Source organism: Dendropsophus ebraccatus, chromosome 1 (assembly GCF_027789765.1).
Source record: "Dendropsophus ebraccatus isolate aDenEbr1 chromosome 1, aDenEbr1.pat, whole genome shotgun sequence".
NCBI lineage: Eukaryota > Metazoa > Chordata > Amphibia > Anura > Hylidae > Dendropsophus > Dendropsophus ebraccatus.
Window position 1 is genome coordinate 132,062,112 of NC_091454.1, and position 22,694 is coordinate 132,084,805.

At 40.8% G+C, this 22,694-nt stretch overlaps 2 protein-coding genes across 2 annotated transcripts in view; one reads left to right on the top strand and one right to left on the bottom strand.

Annotated features, from left to right (window-relative positions):
- The window catches only part of MKLN1 (muskelin 1), a 54,103-nt gene extending 49,574 nt beyond the window's left edge, over positions 1–4,529 (top strand). Inside the window, exons 14-18 of the mRNA XM_069979059.1 lie at positions 88–202; positions 463–602; positions 834–936; positions 2,871–2,925; positions 4,093–4,529. Coding sequence (XP_069835160.1) covers positions 88–202; positions 463–602; positions 834–936; positions 2,871–2,925; positions 4,093–4,214 — 535 coding nt within the window. The 3' untranslated portion in view covers positions 4,215–4,529. The remainder of the gene's footprint in view (positions 1–87; positions 203–462; positions 603–833; positions 937–2,870; positions 2,926–4,092) is intronic.
- A 10,788-nt stretch (positions 4,530–15,317) lies between these two features.
- Positions 15,318–22,694, bottom strand: part of PODXL (podocalyxin like) — a 58,796-nt gene continuing 51,419 nt past the window's right edge. Inside the window, exon 8 of the mRNA XM_069979047.1 lies at positions 15,318–19,088. Within this exon, the coding sequence (XP_069835148.1) occupies positions 18,900–19,088 (189 nt within the window). The 3' untranslated portion in view covers positions 15,318–18,899. The remainder of the gene's footprint in view (positions 19,089–22,694) is intronic.

A 22,694-nucleotide genomic window follows, 5' to 3' on the forward strand; every position in this document is an offset into this window, starting at 1 on the left:
ATACAATTTACTAGAAAAGATATTTTAACTCGTCATAGAGAACTTTTAGCAAATTGTTGCAACCATATTTGTTTTCTGTGTTTTTAGGTCTTGTGTGTATAAGAATGATCAAGCATCAAAAGAAAATCCAAACAAAAGCCTTCAAGAGGAGGAGCCTTGCCCAAGATTTGCACACCAGTTGGTTTACGATGAGCTGCATAAGGTATGACTCCTTTATGAATGCATTTTTTTTCTTGAAGGCAATCAGTATTTACCAGTGAAGCAATGCTGCCATTTTTGAAAAAGTTTTCACTATTGCCACTGCGATCAGGAGCAAAGTAGCGGTTGTGTTAAACTGCCTAACTTCAATCAGCTCTTTAACCATTGAATGTCAAAGCTGTTAGAACACAAGCTAACGCCAAATGCCAAACAGTGTTGATAAACTATCACAGTTTGTGATTTATTCTTCATTTTATATTGTAGGTTCATTATCTTTTTGGAGGAAATCCAGGAAAATCATGCTCTCCCAAGATGCGATTAGATGACTTCTGGTCTTTGAAGTTATGTCGCCCTTCCAAAGAGTACTTGTTGAGACACTGTAAATACCTCATTAGAAAACACAGGTAAAAAAAAAAAAGCTTTTAAGATTCTTGTCCTTACTAAATCAGATATGCAAAAAAAAAAATGTTCCCATGCATAATAACATGATCATGTTGAATGCGTCTGCCTGTTAATATCACAGCAATAGGAGCAAAGTGTTCCTAATGTACCTTTTGGACATTTCACATGTCAGTACCTTGATAGATTTATAAAACATCGACAAGTCTGTTCTAATGAAATGATAATTGTTACAGGTTTGAAGAACGTGCTCAGACAGAGCCTATTAGTGCATTGAAATATTTGCAGAATGATTTATTTGTCACCGTGGATCATTCGGACCCTGAAGAGACAAAAGAGGTGGGAAAGCTTTGTTTATTAGGCTATATTGTTTTCTGGTAGAACAGCATGAAGAATAAAATCAGAAAATGTCTTACATGGTTTGACCAGGCAGTGTGTGTGTGTATATGTATATATATATATATATATATATATATATATATATATATATATATTACACACACTTTTTTTTTTTTTTTACTATATACATACACACATGCTCAGGGAGAATGTAGGAGAAACAAACACATTTACCTGTATGACAGGGCTCCTGTTCCTGCTGTCCAGTGCTCCTGGGTTCGGGAACATGACGTCACAGGTGTGCTTAGCCAATCAGTGGCTGCATCGGTTTCCATGCTGAGCCGCTTAAATATGTATATAAAAATAAAAAAACAAGCTGCCTAGATAACCCCTTTAATTGTCCATAGCAACCAGTCAGAGTTCAGCTTTTATTAAGCTATGAATTACTAAACTTTGAATTGCCAACTGAGACAGACAGTGGGAAGAAGTGCAACGCCGGAGAGCAGAAAAGGTAGGACCCTTTCTGCTCTACGGATAACCCCTATAAATGCTACATAAAATAAGTACATTTCTAAATATTTGCTTTATCTTTAGCAGCTTCCTTTATGGATTCTGTATATGCAGACATTCCTATAATGTCAAAGCTTATCTCTGTATAATAGTCCATTCATCTCCTACAGGGCATCATCTGGTGGTGGGAATCCTACAGTTCTGAAATTAGGGCTATGTGTTAAAGAGCATTCAATAGCTTGTAACTTAAAAATCAGAACCAGAGAAGTAAAGTATGTTAAAAAAAAAAACAGTTGTTAAAGTGTCAGTGTCACTAGAAATAATTTTTGACACGTCATCAGACAAGTTACTGATCACTGCCTAGACCTTCTTTGTTTAGATCATCTAGCTGGAGAGTGTGTGCAGCAGCAGTGTGATCCGCTTCTTGTCCCCTCCGTAAGGGTATGTGCACACTACGGAATCGCGACGGAAAACACACATTTCCACCTGTGCCATAGACTCCATTCTATGCGCGGACGGATTCCAACTTCCGTCCAAAGAATGAACGGAATCCGCTCATGCATAGAATGGAGACCCACACGGCCACCAGAGTCCGCAAGCGGGTGCCAGCTGCGAAATCCACAATGGGTATTCAGTAATGATTCCGTAGTGGGCATGTACCCTAAATCAATCTATGTAGCCTAAGACACTTACCTGGCATAAATGAGCCGTAACGGAGATATACAGTTGGGGTGTTGACAAAGCTTCTGCCATGCACTAATGAGCTATATCTTCTGATCACAGCGGGTCTCAGCAGTGATGATTGATATGTCAAAAGTTTATTTCTAGTGTCCGTGACACTTTAAATTATATAAATATGCAAAAAAGAGCCTGTGGAGTCTCATTTAAGAGTCTCAAAACACAGGAATAGCCAGATATACCTCTGGGAAGGACCCAGCCAAGGGGGTGGGGGGGAGATACCTGTAGGGAACCACCATATTAAGTGGCCCTATATGTCAATGTAATGACAAGGGAAAAAACAAGGCTAGGTATCCATCCACAGACAGCTGTTTCAGGATGTTGCCCCTCATCAGTGTGGAGCAGGTTTCTGGCTAGGTGGGAGCAATGCCTAGTAGAGCCATAAGAGAAACAGATCACTGATCTCAGGGAGACCAGCCAAAGAAAACACTGATGGCTGCTTTTTAAAGCGCTCAATACAGTGAATTCCTAGGTGCATTGTTCCCTGGGAAATACAAATATGTAAAAAAAGAGCCTGTTAAACCTCATTTAAGACTTTTAAAACACAGGACTAGCCAGATATCCCTCCGTGAAGGGCCCAGCCAATGTGTGGCTCCTGTAGTTTTAAACTCTGTAATAATGTAAATGTATGACCTGTCTGCTGTTCATTTACATGTTTACGGTGAATAATACTTTTGTGTGTTCAGTTTCAGCTTCTTCCATCTGCACTTTTTAAATCCAACAAAGATTTTACCCCTTTGGGTAAGTTAAATAAATGTCAGTATAAACTAAAACTTGATACATAATATAGTAAATTTATGAGATCAGCTGCAACATTACTTTATAAAGGTATGTTCACACTGAGTAAATCAGGCAGATTTCTGTGGCGGAATCCATCCTGCCTCAGTGTGTCATAGCCTGTCTATGGGAGAGCACCTGCTCCTCCGCTGCCACCACTCTTCGCTCAATGTAGTGGCATTACTCTAGTATAAAAGTGGTGGTCATAGGATGGCTACCTATCTATTATGTATCTAGTCACAGGTCTAGCTTCTGCAGTCGCTGAGAAAAGCTGTGTCTGGCTAAACATTTCTATTACAGAGGCATTTTAAAGGGGTTGTACAGCAAAAATCTTCTCTTTCAAATCAACTGGTGTCAGAAAAGTATATAGATTTGTAATTTACTTCTATTAAAAAAAAAAAATCTTAATTCTTGCCATACTTATCAACTGCTATATGTCCTTCAGGAAATGTTGTTTTATTTTTTAGTCTGACAGTGCTCTCTGCTGTCATCTCTGGCCGAGGCAGGAACTGTCCAGAGCAGTAGCAAATCCCCATAGAAAACCTCTCCTGCTCTGGACAGTTCCTGTCTCAGTTAGAGATGTCATCAGAGAGCACTGTGTCAGACTGAAAATAAAACCTTTCCTGCATGACATACAGCAGCTAATAAGTATGGGAACACTTTAGATTTAGTAAAGTAAATTACAAATCTATATAACTTTCTGAAACCAGTTGATTTGAAAGAAAAAGATTTTCGCTGGACAACCCCTTTAAGTAAATCTATGTGCGTGTAATGCTTGATATGCCTCTGAAGTCTGTTTGCCCCAACAGAGCATACTAGCAAGGGTAATACACGTACATAAGTACATTCTTGATGCATTTTTGTTTTTGAAATATAAAGCTAAGCTTTCTTTTGCGCCACTAAATTGTACACTACTTTAATATTTTTAAGCTATTGCTTGTTATATAATGAATTATAATTCAATAGCAGATCATTTGGTAATTTAGTTAAACTGTGTGAAATCAATGCTAATTTTGCTAGAAAGAATAGAGATTATTACAGTCTTTAAAGTTTGTCTGTACAGTAATTGATTCCTGTGCCTTTTACTTGCTGAAATGTTTTCTTTTCTTTTTATTTTTATATAATACCCAGGATTCTCAGATGTTGATCACACATACGCTCAGAGGACACAGCTCTTTGATACACTTGTCAACTTCTTCCCAGACAGTATGACGCCACCTAAAGGCAATCTGGTTGATCTTATTACACTGTGAAGAACTTCTCTGAAAAAGGAGATGAACACAATACTGTTAATTGTTAAATATAAGTGGAACTGAAGTTAAAATGCAACATGTGCACATCAGAGTGAACGTTGTGTAATGGAAAATGCTCATTTCTATAGGGTTAGGGTTGTCTTGCTGCTTAAGGTGTAATTTAAGCAGTGGTTGCAATTTGATTTCACCCCGCCCTGTTTTTGAGATGCCTAAATATAAGGTAGTAGCTTACTTTCTTCCCCTTTTTATCTAAGTTTTCCTTTCTCTAAAAGATTCTCTTATTCATGGTGAAGTTTTCGTTTTTTTTTTTTGTTTTTTTTTTAACAATAAGAGGATAGGTCCATGTTATAGTTTTTCCTATCTTTACTAAGGTAACACATAGAAATGAAGCAAAAACGTTAAAGATGATTACAAGAAGGAAGACCTCTGTACAGCTACTGTATTATCTGTATAAAGAATGTGAATATAAATATACTTTTCTTTTTTATTTTGAGTTTTTACAGCCTTTACTTTGAATATAAAATTGTAGGTTGTACGAAACTGAGTTCTAAGCCAAATGTAACAATAGTTATTGTGTAATATTTTGAGTTGCAGATCATAGTGCTTATTTATTCATAGTCTATGTATATTGAGCACATAACCCTTCCAATACGTTATTTGGGACAAGAAGTGGAGGGGCAAGCTGTTACCGCCAGTACAGGGCTTGTAGTCTGCACCATTTACTCAGAACTCCCTAAACTCTAAATGCATGAAGAGTTTTAAAGTCAAAGTACTGCTGTGGCATGTTCCATATTACCAAAACTTGGCCTATGAATGTGTAATAACAGTGACAACGCTTTCTAATGAACTAGGGTTAGATGGATGTTGTTTATCACTGTTGAAAATGCAGTGTTTAAAACTTTTGTAAGGCTGCTTCCCAGAACTCAAATGGAAATACTGAGACTCACATCTCTGACTTGACTAGTGACTTCACTTAGAATTTCAAGAGGTATATGTTAAATCTTAAAGGGGTACTTCAGGCAGGGGTGGATGAAGGCCGTGACATCCACGCGGCTTGGGACATGACGTTTCCAGCCCTCTCAGCCATTCAGCAGCTGTAGCAGAAACCTGCCTCTGCCGCTAAATGGCTGAGCGGGCTGGAAACATCACGTATAAAACCACATCACAGACCAGGAAGCGACTGGGCACCACAGTCCTGAGCAGCACAATGCGGGACTCTTGCTGGATAGGGGATGTAAGTGGACGTCGTTCCCTTTATCCAATTCCCTGGCCATAGTAAAAAAAGCCCTCCCGGAGTACCCCTATAACAGGAACACGTTTTGCAGGCAGTCTGTCAGCTCTGTCATACTCATACTCATTGCAAGGTATAGTCCTGGAAGCTGAGCACTGAGCTCTGAGCATGACAAAGAACTGACAGTATGATTTTAAATGCAAATCCTGATGTATCAGAAATGTCTTTTAGAAATCCTAGCCTTATGGGCCATAGTGGCTAATCACAAGTCATCACTCATATGTATTATGCTCTTAACTGTTAGTTTAAAAGCTATTGCTGCTGATCTAAAGAAAAGTAACAAACCTCTGAATTGGTTTTCTTTTTGTCACTAGACTTTTATTTTTTATTTTTTTTATTTGCAGTTTGATAGTTCTGTGCCCAACTTACATGATGGCCATTGACAAGTGAATGCAGTGAACTTTAGCAATTTAAAGTAGTCAAGAGGTTCATTTCTATTTCTTAGACCATTGTTTTTCATCTCAGTATTACTTTCACACACCAGTATTTTCTTCAGTATTTAATTTCAGCATTTGTTAGCCAGAATAAGGAGTGGAACATATACAGAGAAGCCATAATGGTAAGACTTGTACGCCCTCCTTACTTTGGATTTGTTTTACAAATACTTGTACAAAATACTGACCAAAATACATCTGTATACAATTGCCATTCTATTGTAGAGCACAGGTGTCAAAGTTCGTCCCTCCAGCTGTTGCAAAATAGCAATTCCCATCATGCCTGGACAGCTGAAGCTTTGGCTGTCCGGGCATCATGAGAATTGTAGTTTTGCAACAGCTGGAGGGCTGCGACTGGTGTAATAGATAAAGTGCAGAATATGTGCCTAAGAGTAGCTGGAGTCTCCTTATACATCAATATTTTGAGGCTCTGCTGACCTCGGGCAGTGTTTAGGCTATGTTCTTACTACGTAAAAGTACGGCTGTTGTTGCCATCGGCAACAACGGCTGTACTTTGTGCGGGGTGGAACAATGCCTCTACTTCATATACACATCGTATACGCTCTGGCCGGGATCCCATGCGGACCCAGAAATAACTGACATATCAGTTTTCTGTGGCCGCAATTCAATGAATTACGGCCGCAGAAAGACCTGTCAGTTCACACAAGGAAGCGAGCGGCTCCGGACGCTTGCTTTGCGTGCTATGTGAAGTTCTAATGCTGGCGCGCTGATGCACCCACATCAGAACCGTGCAGCCGGAAAGATCTTCCGGCCGGTCGTTTACAGCGTGTGAATATAGCCTTAATCTGTACTTAGATCTGCAATGTATAAGATAAAATAATAGATGGGAGCACACATATTGACAAGACAGTACATACAGTACATACATACAGTAACATATGGACTAAATGACTTATTTTCAACAGTTGTGGGACTTGGGTCTTAATAGCCGGAAATGTCTACATTTTGTAGCAGAGGGCTGTGTCTGATAGAAGCTGGCATGTTTTCATTCACCAGTTAGTTTCCCCTTGTATGCAGGTCATGACTATGCTTTGTAATATTTTGTTATTGTGTACCGATATGATTACTTTTGTAGAATACAATTTGTAAATATTTCCATACATTTTCCATGTTTCTAAAGTGTACCTAGACAACAAGCTGTCAGCAATGGGAGTCAAGTCTGCATTGGATATGCACTAGAGCCCTACAAGTTTCTGCTAGTTAAACTGGGAATACATTTTTAAGCCAAATGAGTCAATATTAAATGTGTGACTTACATAAGACCTGTATAGAGCAGGCTTGTATTGTCATAGTGAATTTTGTGGACTAATTGCTGGGAAATAACGCATACACACAAATCAGAGGTGCTGCTATTCTGTCATCCTCATGTCCTGCTCATCCTATACCTTGTTAGGCTAGGTATGTCAGGGTGTATCTAGAGTAAATGTACACAAAAAAACAGTAAATAGAACACTATAATTCTAGGTTGAAAAAGTACAGTATAACCCTAGTTATGGAGTTTGCATTAATATCCCAATAGAATCTAGAAGTACTGAACTACATATTCAGTATGTCTACAGAAGGCCTGGAGACTGAGATTAATAATTGTAGACAGATGTTAACAGATGTAACAGAGCTAAAGTTATATAGGACAGAAAAAGAACGGCACCATTATGTGGGATTTTTATATGGTAAAACCACAAATAGAATATTGTTATGGCAAGACTGCAAAGAGTACATAATACAATAATACACTAAACCACTTTTGGTGCAGTTATGAGCATGTAATAGATGGTGGCTTCTGTGTTTTTTTTTTTTTGTTTGTTTGTTTTTTTTATAAAACATGGGTATTTCCTTGTTTTCTTTAATAGCACTAAGATGTCAAAAATTTGGATTTTCGGTTTAATAGAAAATATTTTAGGAAAAATTGTTAAACGGAAGTTTATAGAGCATTTTTCTTTATTGGGATTATCTTTCACTCTCATAAACAGAATTTTAAGCCAGCACTGGAGTACACTCTTGCAAACCACCATGAAAGTGGGATTCCCTCTAAACATCACTAATATATGTATATCTTGTTTAATACCTATTTTGCTTTAGCACTGCCTGATCTTTTTGACAGTCTCCTTTATAAATCAAGCGTACTTGATACTGTACACTCACACCTTTTCGGAAGAACTGAGTGATGTTACTTATATGCACAAGTAAGCTTGTATAGATTGCTGAATGTTTGGAGTACCTTACCACCCAGTACGCAGAAATGGAGCCACTGTAATGTTCAATCTGTATATAGCCTAATTTCGGGATTATTCTTATGATGATCTATCGCCCACTAGGTTTGTAAAGCCTTTCAAAGTTAGTGACCTGTGTTCAAAATTAAGTGAGCTGCTTTTAACCACCGTTGCCCACGTCACATAGATTCAATCTACGGCAATACTTATCTTGAACTAACCCTGACTTTATTTTTTTTTTGCAATGCAGGTGTTGCTCTGTATAAAAGGAGAAAAAAAAAACTTGTCTAGCCCTCAGGTTGCAGCTCTGTCTGATTCCCTGCTGCTCAATCATTCTCCCTGCTTCTAAATTGAAGAATCTGCAACAGGAGCTGTGGGTAGTTTTGTGCAGAGCCGTCGATTTTGTTCAGGGTCGGAAACGTTCTCTGAACCCAAAAACTTAGTATTTGATTTCCTGTGGCTGCAGAAATTGGATGCTGCCCTAGAAAGAAATGGGAAAACATGAATACAGACATAGGCTGTATCCATGTTGTCCTGGAAGGCTTAGGACTGCATCCAACTTCAGCAGTCACAGGGAATCAAATGCCAACGGTTCAGAGGATGTTGCTAAATGTGAACCGTTTGACTGGTCCTCCCAACACACTCTGCGGGTAACCAGGGTATGACTTTTTTTTTTTTCTATTTTACAGCAGCCCTATCATTACATAAAAAGTACCAGAACACCTCTTAAAGCTGTTAAGAATATGGGCCTGGCAAATGTTTCTGATTACTACTAAGTAGAAGTACAAATGCTGTACTGTAATGCAGATTGCAATGCTTATTTTGCCCAGATTTTTAGATATGATGTAATTTTAACTCTCTCTATAAAGAACATTTACATATACTAAATTTCTACAAGCCTTAAGGTGCAGGTGTCTTCAACATCCAGTGGGTTGGTGTGTTCATGAACTTTTGCAGTCAGACTAGAAGCTGGCAACATCAGTTAGTGCCACATGTTTCAGTGCGAATGATATCAATCATGCTAATTATTACTTATCTGGCTGCCCGAGGACAGTACATTTTATAAGTATACCTTACTTGAAATTACAGAGGTGAGGCAGCTTTTAAGAAAGTAAAGTGCCAGTTCATGAGGCTTCTGATTCTGTTACAGGATGAACTGGTGCTGATTGCCGATTATATAAATCATGCTGTTCCAGCTTCCATCAATCCTGACGCTTCTGCGCTTAAATCATATACATCTACTGTGTTTCACCATTTTGTCAAACTGCTCTTGTACCTGGAACAAATTCATAAATCACCCTATTATTTCCTTCCAGCGTGTACCAAACCTGTGTGAAAAATAAATGATGTACATAATTTTCAGAATTTCTCCTGTGTATTCCTGTTTATATAAAAAAAATCTCCTTACTGTTTAACATTTTTCTCTTCTCTGACTTTATTATGAGAATGCGTATGAGTATTCAATTACTTTATAATGCAGGATAATGTAATCAGGGTTTTTGGCATATAGGCTTTTTTGTTTGGCAGTTTCTGCAATCTCTCTGATGCTGGTCATATACTATTAAATCTTATTATACCCACTGATTACCAATTAACATTGGAGAAAACGCATTTGGGCATGTACCTAGGCATATGATTTGGCTAAACTGTAGTGGACAGTCTGCAGGGTCACCCTTATAAGGGTGAGTGCTCCACTAGTGAAAGAGGCAGGGAGAACTGTAGGGATATAATTTTATCCGGAGAGGAGTATCCTTTTATCATAGAATTTCGGCCAGTTTTTGGTTGGAGGTACTCTATAAAAGAATTCTGCTGCCCTGGCAGTTCCACAGCGAAGGACCAGAGGAAAGGAAAAATGTTGAGGTGGTGGGTTGTAATTACCAACACCTCCATATATATTTATAAAAAATTACACTTTCTTGGCATACGGGTTATTATGCTTAATTATTTACATAATAGCACTTTATGGCACAAGGGTTATTGTGCAATATGATGGGCTGATACTTGATATCATTGTATGATGGTCCAATCACAATCTTCAGCTAAGAGCTTCCTCTGCACTACCACCACTCTCCCTGATCGACCCAATCCATCAATGTGAATGCTGATTTCAGAGTATGCTACAGGTAGTGCTCTACTATGAAAGACAGAGTCAGTAGTAAACAAAAATGGCACTCACCGCTCGTAGCAAAAACACTTTGATTTCTTTATTCCATTACCAGCAAGTTACATGGAGCGAATAAGACACAAGGCGACAGCTGTTTTTGCACGTAATGTGCTTTATCACAGCCCTCAGATAAGCGACGACTACACACTCGCTGGAGTTCCCCCGATGACTACCTGACCGTCTTTGCCTGCTGCGCGCCTGAGCATTATAACTTCATTTTCACTTTGTCCAATCATAACAGCACACCTGGAGATTGGACCCCTGGTCCTAATGGGAACAGGAAACACAGAGAGGTGAAAAAGCAGCCCCTACCCTCAGCCCCTCTGCGCACTGTTCCGAATGGGAACAGGAAAACACTGAGGGTTATTACCTTCTGATCAGGGGGTCTGGCAGGTGGCCGGAAGTCAGTTCTTCTGTGTCCCCTCTCCCTGAGGCCGCGCGATTCTGTGCCTCCTGGTTCCTCCGGCTGCAGCACTCCACGGGGGTTTATGCGGCCGGAGAGACCAGCGTGGTGGTTCTATGCCAGGCCGCAGTTGTGCTTATGCTGTTCCCTCGGTCACTTCTGGGTCCCGGGTGGCGGCGGCGTGCGCCGCTCGTTGAGAGATGCCGCCGAGCGGGGATAGCGTGGAAGCCGGGACACCGGTGCCGTGATTTGGCGCCAAATTCAAACGGCTGGTCTGAGGTCTGCTATAAAGGTAAGAGGAGGCTGTGCTCCTACCCTCTCCTGTGCTACCATGGATGGACGGTCTGCATCCCGCCCAGACTCTGCAGAGCTCAGCTCTTCCCCCAGCCCAGTGAGTAACGGTCCCTTAAGGGTTCACTTACTTTTTTAATACAGGCATCTAATTGGTTTCCCCTCTCTCCTTAGAGAGACCAGGAAGCCAAGAAGAGCCTCAAATGTCAGAAAACTTGTGCCATCTGTGGCGAACATCTTCCTGAGAATTAAGCCAAATTGTTGTGTGATGCCTGTACCACAAAAGTAGTCAAACAGGAGACTCCTTCTTTAACCCCTAGACGACCTAGGACGTACCGGTACATCCTGGAAGTCTGTCCCCAGACAACCCTGGACGTACCGGTACGTCCTGAGCTATGAAGCACGCTCCGGAGTGGTGCGCGCTTCATAGCAGGTGGGGGCTGGCTGCAATCAGCAGCCGCCACCTCACCATTATGACACGCTGCAGCGTGATATTAACCCCTGTAACTGCGGGGGTCCTGATCGTTAAAATTGACTGCCGGAGGTCTCTCACCTTCCTCCGTGCGGTCCGATCGGCGCTCTGGTCACGGCCTGCAAAGGCAGACTCAATGAGCAGAGCGCCGATAACGCTGAACAATGCTATGTCTATGGCATAGCAATGATCGGTGTGAATAATGAATGTACAAGTCCCCCCCAAAAAAGTTAAAATCACTAACACACTACCCCAAAACCCCTCCCCCAATAAAAGTTGAAATTACCCCCATTTCCCATTATATAAATAAAACATATAAAAATAAATAAACATATAATATACCGTAGTGTGCGTAATTGTCCGATCTATTAAAATATAATGAGTCATTGCGAACGGTGAACGGCGTGCACTAAAAGAGGGAAAAAAGTGCATGGATTACAGATTTTGTTACATTTATATATTAAAAAAAATTAATAAAAAGTGATCAAAACGTCCAATCTTCACAAATATGGTATTAATAAAAACTAGAGATCATGGCGAAAAAAATTACACCCCATACAGCCCCATAGGTGAAAAAATAAAACTGTTACAAGCGTCACAATAGGCCCATTTTATTATTTAATACATGTTATGGTAAAATGAAAGACGCCATTACAAAGTACAACTATTCCTGTAACAAACAAGCCATTACATGGCCTTGTAGATAGAAAACTGAAAGTGCTAGAGCTCTTACAAGGGGAGGAGGGAAAAACGAAAGCGCAAAGATCAAAATTTTTGCGGTCCACTGGGTCATTTTGGGCCTGGTCCTCAAAGGGTTAATCGATCAACTGAGGGATGTAATTACAAACCAGGTTCAAGCCTCAGTCTCTGCTGCCTTGTCTAAAGAGTGCTCCCATTTTCCTGAACTCCCTCCTAAAAGGGCCAGAAGGATTATCTCTGATTCTGACTCAGATGAGAATATTCTATCATCTGCTAAGGAGTCTGGCGCAGAGGAATCTGAAAAAAGTGCAGTAGATGCTCTTCAGCCACCCTGGGATCAAAGCCTGCTATACGTGTTTCCTCCGCTTCCATTAATATCGAGAGCTCTACAAAAGATCCAGGCGGAGCATGCTTGAGTCATATTCATAGCTCCACTGTGGCCCAAAAGAGGTTGGTTCTCCCTCCTAAAAGACCTTTGTGTAGAGAGGCCAATTCTACTTCCTCAAGAGAAGAATCTGCTGTCCCAGGGACCTCTAAATCATCCAGATATAAGCCATCTGCCTGGCTTCTGAGAGGTCATACTTATTGAAAAAAGGTCTGTCCCCGAAAGTCTCTACCATGCTAAAGAGAAAAAAAGTTGTTACCTCATCAATCTACCTAAAATATTGGAGAAGGTTCTTTAGCTGGTGTAAAGACTCTCCTCCAGATCCACTCAATCCGAACATCCCACAGATATTGGATTTTCTCCAAGATGGTCTTGATAAGGGATTAGCCCTTAGCACCTTAAGGGTTTAGACGGCAGCTTTGGGATGTTTCTTTGACTCCTCTATAGCCAAGCATAGGTGGGTCAAGAGATTCTTCAAAGCTGTAGCTGTAGGAAGATCTCAAATCTCTTCCCTCCTTGGGATCTTAACCTTGTCCTCTCGGCTCTCACAAAGCCTCCGTTTGAGCCAATATCTGAACTATCATTAAAATGACTTACTTTGAAAACAACCTTCCTCACAGCCATCACCACAGTGAGAAGGGTTTCTGAACTTCAGGCACTATCTATTGAAGAACCATATCTAACAGTGCTCAAAGACAGAATAATCTGCTTTCCTACCCAAGGTAGTGACTAATTTCCACAGGTCACAGGATATTGTACTTCCTACATTCTGCAACAATCCTAGGAACGAGAAGGAGGCACTCTTCCACAAACTGGATGTGCGAAGGACAGTATTGACCTACTTGAAAGTGACAAAGGACTGGAGAAAAGACCAAAACCTACTACTACTCCAGTTTCAGAGCCCTAACAAGGGTAAAAAGCCTCCAAGGCCTCTATTGCCAGGTGGTTGAAACTTTCCATAGGCGAAAGCGATAAAGCCTCAGGAAAGGACATCCCGGAAGGATTAAAAGCCCACTCTACAAGAGCCATGTCTGTCTCCTGGGCGGAAAAATCATCAGCCTCTATAGAGCAGATCTGTAAGGGGCCACCAGGGCTACTCCATATACTTTCTAACGGCACTACAAGCTTGATGAAGCATTCTCCCAAGATCTATCTTTCGGGCAAAAGTTGCTGCAGGCGGTGGTCCCTCCCTAACGTGTATTATCTAGTATGTCTCCAGGTGTGCTGTCATGATTGGACGAAGTGAAAAGTCAGGATAATGACTTACCGATAATACGGTTTTCATGAGTCCATCATGACAGCACCCGTTATTACCCCCCCCCCCCCCCTATATGTAGTGTTGCTATGTTCTAAGTAATTGGTAAACACTGAGGGGCTGAGGGGAGGGGCTGTTTTCTGTGTTTCCTGTTCCCATTAGGACCTGGGGTCCAATCTCCAGGTGTGCTGTCATGATGGACTCATGAAAACCGTATTATCGGTAAGTCATAATCCTGACTTTTCTCCTGTATAAAGTTGCCGGTACATGCCTGCAAGCTGCACAGCAACTTTATACAGTGATGCAGGGAACCAAATCGGGCGGATTGGTTCCCTTTAAGGTGTCCATACACTTTAAATAGCTGTAAGGGACTGTTGTCTCTCTAGTTCACTCCACACACGAATGTTTGGCACAGCCAAGCATTCCTGTTTTCTGAATGTGGAGAGGGGAGGTAAGCTGTTGCCCGAAAGCCCTGCTGACAGCTTATTGTATCTCCTCAAAATTTAAAGGTTCTGCTGTTAAAATCCAGCATGTCCAATCCTTCTGTTCTGATATTCTCTTTCTTGTTGGGAGGCTTCCTTATACATTAGGTGGTTAGTTGAGAGAACTGCTCTCCCTTCCTCCTTTGACAAGTACTGTTTAGTAGCTTGAGCAGTGATGTCAATGAAAGAAGGTAAAGAGGCTAAGGGTCATTTTATACAGGCTAATTATCAGCAAAGAGCTTTGCTAGCAAGGCTCATCTGGCTAATATAATCGGCATATGTAAAAGTGTCAGTGATTAGCTATGGAGCAGGAAAATGCCTGTTTGTCATCTGATCGCATCTTTGGAGCAAGCCTGTGAAATGATTGTTTATCAGCCACATATCTCCCTGTGTAAACAGGGGATGTGAGGCCAATAATAATGGCTACACAAATGATACAGGGTTCATTTGTGCAGAATGGCCGCTAGATTTCTTTTGTGCTGTATAAAGGCACTGCAAGTGAGCACCAATCTCGCTGACTGCTGCTTATTTGCACCATGGACAGCAGAAGATCAGCACTGGATTTAGGTAACAGTTGATGTATGTTTTTGTGGATTTATGTGCGAGAAATTTGCAGCGATAAATACACAGCGATACGATACATGTGAAGGCACCCTTATACAATTTGTCCATCTACTTTAATGTAATTATTTCTGTTTTGTATCACTGTCCACCTTTCATACTATGTCCAGTAAAAGGTATTCCTACTTCTGCTGGTTTCCCTTGTACAGAATCTTAAATGCTTCAGGTGGCTGCTTGGCAACTCTATTGACTGAGCAGCTGCATTTACAAGCATTGTGTTTATACTGTGCATGTAATCTGCCCATTTATAGATTTAGGCTTTGTTCACAAAGTACAGTTTAATTGTATTGTTGCAGCAGTACTGCAATGAAACAGCCTTATGTGTGCTGCTACATGATTTTAACATGTATCATTACAAAAAGAAAACACAACACATTCCTCTGAATCAGATGTTTATTATACATATTCATACATTTCAGTATATAACTAGTATAACAATCCAGTTCTGTCATTTCCAGTGTGTAACAGACCCCTGTTCCTATTATAAAACATTCAATAACTAACAAAAATGAAATAAAAAAAAACAAAGTTGCCATCAATATTCTAATCATGGGGCAATTCTTCCCTTTGACCACATTTTGTATTGGTAATGCTGACAGTGCAAAGTGAATTTTCTTCACAAAGATATTACTATGCCTTCTTATAGCTACAATTTTTAGCATCCTGTTAAATATTTGGTAAAAGTTTTGTACAAAAAAAAATGTGCCATAGGGAAGATTTTCACGTTTTCTCATTTACATATAAAACTCATTCTTCACATGAGCCTCATCTACAGTGATCAACTGTCCTAAAGGAATGCCTCTATATTTGCAATTACCCAAGCATATCCTCCACACTGTCCCTGTCAGTCAGAGGGGAAAATTCAGTGCATTCTTAGAATGTCTATTTCAGCTTAAAGTGACACTGTACCCACAATCTCCCCCCCCCCCCAAACCGCTAGTATTGTCGGATAGCTGCTTTTAATACAACATCTGTCCTGGTGTCCGTTCGGCAGATGATTCAGTTATTGACCTAAAAAAAAAAACTTTTAAACCTGCAGCCATGTGTCAAATTGTCATGCCCTAGGGTCCATTTACACAGAAAGATTATCTGACAGATTATCTGCCAAAGATTTGAAGCTAAAGCCAGAAATGGATTTGAAAAGAGGGGAAATGTCAGGCTTTCCTTTATGACCTGTTCTGTTTATAGTCTTTTTCTGGTTTTGGCTTGAAATCTTTGGCAGATAATCTGTCAGATATCTTTCTGTTTAAATGAACCCCTAGAGTGTGTGTAAGCCCAAGCCTTGCACCGCCTCTCCGTTTCGTCTCCTCAACCTCCTCATCATTAGAAATGCCCTGGGCAGGATTCACCTGCCTGAACACTGCGAATGTGCTGGATCGTTAAGGCCCATGTGCAGTGTTCACACAAATGATGAATAGGAGAAATACTGCCCAGGGCATTCCGAATGGGGAGAAGGGACAGAGAGGTGCTGCAAGGCTTGGGCACACACACTCTAGGCCATGCCAATTTGACGCAGGGCTGAAAGTTTAAGTGTTATTTTTTAGGACAATAACTGCATCACCTGCCAAACGGACCCCAGGAAAGATCTTGGATTAAAACCAGCTATATGACAATACTAGCGGTTTGGGGGGATCAGATTGTGGGTACAGAGTCTCTTTAATGCCCCTCCCTTTTTCTTAAAAATATGGTCTTGTGTGACCTCCTGTTGTGTAGGGAAGGGAGTGCAGTGAATCCTTAATGGTTTCTCACCTCTAGTAAACAGAAGTAATGAGGAGCTCCAGAACAAAGTTGTGGAGAAATCAAATTCCCTATGGGTTGCCCTTGGCACTATAGTCTGCCTATGGAGTGCAGCAGGGTACTGGAAATCTCCGTGGCTGTGCTGCTTTAGCTTCTAATCACTCTTGCCTTGCTTTTAGCAGGAGCAATCATGCTGTTAGGAGTACATTATAGGTGAGCAGATAACTGCTTCTTCATGCTCCATCGAAATAATAAAAAAGTATACCATATACTCATATTAAAAAAAAAAGTAAAAAAAGTAATTATTTACAGTGCTTATCCAGTAGGTCAGGTCCTAACAACCGAGACCCACTGCTCTCTCTGGTAAAGTTTGGCCTTAAAAGATAAAATATCCCATAAGAAGCAGGTTGCGTTAAAATGGCCCAATAACCTAAGCTCCGCAAGCTGATATCATCTGCATGTATCATTGTCAACTTGTTACCAAGTTTTAAAGATGAAGCAAGAAGTTATTACAAAAAGAAAATTACAGTAATGTCACGTGCCCACCTGAGACTAATGAAATTTTCTGTAAAATAAATTCTATAATGTAAGATTTTTTTTTCTTTTTTGTGAACTGTGCTAGCTAAAATTAATGAATAGTTGCCAACACACTGTTTAGTGAAGAGGAAGCATGTGTGGTCTATGGTTACAGTCCTAGAGAAATGTCATTGCTATATACTATGAGACTCTCAGAGGACAATAAGTAACAATAATGCATTAAGTAGTATGGACATGTTACTGAGAAAACAAATGCACAACATTATTGCCCTGGGTTAGTTACGTGTTTCTAGAATAGAACAAACTTTTTGTTTTGGATGTTTACTGCTGGTGTGATTCTGCAGGATGTATGGGTTAAAGGAAATATCTGCAGCTATAATATTGACTAGATTCAGATAAGATATTGATTTAGACTACATAGATGCACAAGAAGTATCATGACCCATATAACTGGAACCTTATTGTAGTGGACGGTATTATTTGGAGATTCTAGATGTATTCTGATTGTATGGACTACGCTGCATTTTTATCCACATCCAGTGCAACAAAACATATAAAGCATGTCCCTTTAAGCCTCCTTTTATCACAGGTTCTGCAAACTTATTTCCCTCCTCTTGGAGGGATGGAATGTGTATCCACCACTATGCTGCCCCCTGCGTAGAGGCTACCTTAGGTGACGTTCTCACCCATAGTGCACCACTGCCTATCATAGAAAAAAATAAATCTGTACATGCCACATTAGTTTTATTGTGGCTAGGTCATATTCTGCCTATATCATTTCTACCCAATTGACAACTGAGGATATCCTGAACAGATGGCACAATACACATTCTCTAGTTAACATTTCTTTTCCTTTACGTTTGAATAGACCTTAAACAAAGAGGCAGCTCTTTGTACATAGGGTGCTTGTAAGATGAAGTAAGGCTCTTAAGGCAGATTATGCCTTCTTACAATCTTCACTCATTAGCCATTTCTATAAGAAATAAGCTAGTAATGTATTTCAGTTATTAAAATACTCAACCTCTGTAGTCTGTTGTGGATGACTGGTTTACCTAGCTAAGTGTGGTTAGTAATGCATTGTTGGCTGATTGCCTGGAGACTATATCTATTACTGTTCTGGTGGATAATACATGTGTATACAGTAAAACAGTATGAAGTAGTTTTATAAAGTTATATATACACCCATATTCACATTTCATTAACTTTCCTTAAATACTTGATGCTCTAATGAAAACTGGGACAATTCACTGAGAAATGTGGATTCATTCAAATGAATCTTTGTGAAAGTAGTTTATGAAATCCAATAACCTATTTACCCCTGTTTATGAATGCATTAAATAAATGTCATCTTATTGCTTAAAGAATACCATGGTAGAGTCCAAACTTTAGTTCATATCCGAATATATTTCCAAACAGATAACATTGCTGTCATCAGTATCATGGAACAGCTGTTCTCTTCTGTAGTCTGTGACAAGGCATCAAAGGCAGCAATTAAATTCATACCAATTTCAATGAATGACATTCTCCCAGCCATTGCCATGTGTGGGACAGGGGAAGAGGCAGAAATAGCTGGTCTGTGTGGAGCCTCCATTACATGTGGGGTTTTCTTTCTCTTTTTTTCCAATGATTTAATGCACTTTGTATTGGTATTTTTTCAATTAGTTTTATTGGTGTTCACTTGCTTTATAAGTGGGTATCCTCCTCTTCATCAAAATCTTCTCTTGTAAGGTTGTCAAGGGGAACAATCCAGCTGTCCCCAAGTTCTCCATTAGGGCCACCTTTTTTTTCCTGCATCTCAGGGGAGGTCTCCATGACTTCAAGGGTTGGGTTGTCATGATAACCGTTTTCCATGGTCTGTTCTTCAGTGAGTCTCTAGCAAAAAAAAAGGTTAAAAAGGTTATCCAACTTTCTAAAACTAAAGGCTAATGCTGCGTTTACACGAAACGATAACTGGCCCGATCGTACGTTTAACGATGTCGGAGTACCGATTTTTTTTTTCATAACGATCAGCGTTTAGACGGTACGATATCGTACGGAAAATTCGTTTTGCGATTGCTTAAAGCCTATCTCACACATTGGTTAACGACTGTTCACACTGAATGATCTGCAAATTTTTTGCGAACGATCAACGACGATTTGAGAACATCAAATATCTCAATCAAAAAGATCAAAATGAACGATTTCTCGCTCGTCGTTTGATCGTTCGCTGCGTTTACACGTACGATTATCGTTCGAAATCGATCGTTATTGTGCGAATTCGCACGATAATCGTTCCGTGTAAACGCAGTGAAATACTAATCAGGATCTGTATAAAATTGGCAAGGGTCTTGCTCCCAGCACCGTCTGTTTTTCATATGGAGGAGGTGCTGCACTTAAAGGGGTTATCCAGCATTAGAAAAACATGGCCACTTCTAGAGACAGTATGACTCTCTTGTCTCCAGTTTGGGTGGGGTTTTGTGAGGGTATGTGCACACTACACAATCCTGACTGAACAACCGTTGCAGATTTCGCAGCTTGCTCCTGCTCGCAGACTCTGGCGGCTGCGCATCTCCGCTACTACCATAGGCTTCATTCTATGGTTTGCCGGGTTCATTCTTTGGGTGGACGGTGAAATCTGGCAAACCACAGAATGGAGTCTATGGCAGCAGCAGAGATGTGGAATCCGCGGCAGGTGTTCAGTCGGGATTCTGTAGTGTGCACATACCCTAACTCTGTTTTATTGACGTGAATGGCGCAAACCACACCTAAACTAAAGACAAGAGTGGTGGCGTCTCTGGAAGAAAGTGGTCATGTTTTTCTAATGCTGGATAACCCTTTTAACTGCATCACCACACTTTTTTTGTAGCAGAAGTCCAAGGTAGTGCAGTGAGTGGGACACCTCTACTAAAAGTATAGTGATGCAGGTAAAGAATGCTAATAAACACTGAAGGCATTGCAATGCTAGCAGGAGCTCCAGCTGATCAGGAGGGTTGCTAGGAATTGGACTAAGGATATGTCCATACTATGGAATCCCGGCAGATCACCACCCTCTGATTCCGCAGCTGGCAGCCACACACATCTCCACTGGGCCCATAGGCCTCATTCTATGGTTTGGCAGATTCCGCCGTCGGCCCAATGAGTGGATTCATTCTTCAGGTAGACGACAGAATCTGCCAAACCATAGAAAAAAGCCTTTGGGTCCAGCGGAGATGCGCGCAGGGGCGAGCTGTGGAATCCGTGGCAGGTGATCTGCCGGGATTCAGTAGTGTGGACATACCCTTACACTGATCTAATGTTAATGGCCTGTCCTAAGGGTACACCATTATTATTATTATTATTATTATTACAAGGTTGGCTAACCCCTCAAATGGACACTACATATCATACTGCCAGAATGTTCCCCAAATAATGTTGGTGAATCACACAAACCACAAAATTTGTAGGAGTTTAAAAAAATGCTTTTAAAAAACCCCACAACAATCACCTGGTTATAGGGGTTATCCGGGATCAGAAAAAGCACAGCTCCTTTCTTGCAAAAACTGCACCAAACCTGTCCCCAGGTTGTATGTGGTATTACAATTCAGCTGTTTCTGGAAAAGGAACCATGGTATTTCTAGACCTGAATAGGTCAATATTACCCAGTGTAATTTGGCCAGCTTTCTTTTGACTTGCTATAAAGCATTGTTTGTCGACAACAGATTTCCTCGTGTAATAGGGGTTGTGTGGCCGAAAAAGATGGAAGTACAACAGGGTAGTGGAGGGGAGAAAATTATTTCAAATTAAACTAATTTGGGGAAGTGTTTTATGTCTCAGGGTCCTTTTACACACACTGATATCTGACAGATAATGGATTGACAGAACTGGATTTGAAAAGCGGAGAAATCGGTCTTTCCTTTATGACTTGTTCTGTTTATAGTCTTTTCCTGGCTTTGGCTTCAAAAATCTGTCAGATATCTGTGTGTGTGTGTGTGTATGTAAAAGGACCCTCATACCTGTATTTTAGAAGCAATCAAACAGCTGTTTGGAACCTGAACTGCAGTTGACAGATTCACTTTAACAACAATGATTATCGAGGCCAAAACTGATGACTCCCCTCGGCAACCTAGTGCATCTCCAACCCAGCGGGACTATGACAACAGATTACCTGGCCCAACATCTACTGGAGAAGCCGACTGGAGTGTCGCACCCAGAGAGCAACGTTCCCGTTGACGGTTTTGCTACAGTCCGGACCAAGAGGACTGATGTGTTTTTGGTTTGAGGGGCTTACACCAAAGTGTGAGGGCTTGATAGCTCTCCCATCTAAAAAAGAGTTCTAAGTGTTTTTTGGTCTACCTGTCTGGTTGCACTATAAGTGAACTGTAATGCCGTTCTCAATGTTGAAGTTTGCTGGTTAAGATTACCACGTACTGCTATGCAGGAGATATGGAGTAGTGGGCAGCGGTACCTGATATCCTTTTGTGCTAGAGAGGAAATTCTTCACTAACTGTGTGGAAAAAAGAGAAGTCCATAGCCTTAAGCTCTCTGGATACTACTGTTCAGTGGGGTTCCAGTGTAGTTGGTGTTTATGTTTAAGGGGGGGGGGGGGGAACCAGGCTCGCGGAGGGGGTCATATGGATAAGTTGGCTAAGGTTCAGTTTAAGTTATATGTATAGGTTTTTTGTAAGATGTTGCGGGTGATCTCGTGGAATATTAAAGGGCTCAGATCGCCACAGAAAAGAGTAATGATGTTGCGTCACTTAAAACGTCTTAGACCAGATCTTGTTCTACTGCAGGAGACCCATTTGGTACAGGAGGATTTCTTCCGTCTGAGGAAAATGTGGGTGAAGGAGGTCTATGGCTCCCCTGCAGTGGACCGCTGATTCTGGTGGGTCGTTCCTTTAATGGGGAAATAGTACAGATAACTCATGATAATATGGGCAGATGGTGCAAATTACATATTTGACTGATCTCGGAAGATATAGTTATATACAATGTCTATGGCCCTAATGCTAACAATTCTTCTTTCTTTTCTGACTTAACTAGCCAATTACTCGCAGATCCTATTCCTAACAAGTTGGTAGCAGGGGACTTCAATGAAGTTATGATTCCACCTGAGGACTGAACACGCACACGCAATTCACAAACTGGTAACACACCTCTATTTAATTTATCACAAACGGTGCCCCTGACCAATGTCTGGAGACGCCTTAACCTGGACTCTAGAGAATACACCTTTTACTCTGCCCACCACGATTCGTGGTCACAAATTGACTATATGCTAGCTTCCTCTTCCCTCTTGCCTAAAATAAGTGATATCTCTATAGAGGAGATGATAATCTCAGACCATACACCCCTACTGTGCACACTCACTACTCAACTACCCAGAGGCACTGACTTCATCTGGAGGTTTCCTTCGTCCCTAGCCAAAGACGATGAATTCAAAACCCTATTGAAGGGTTGGTGGTTAGAATATTCATCAGAACATACCTCTCAGCCACAGTTATTCTGGGATGCCGCTAA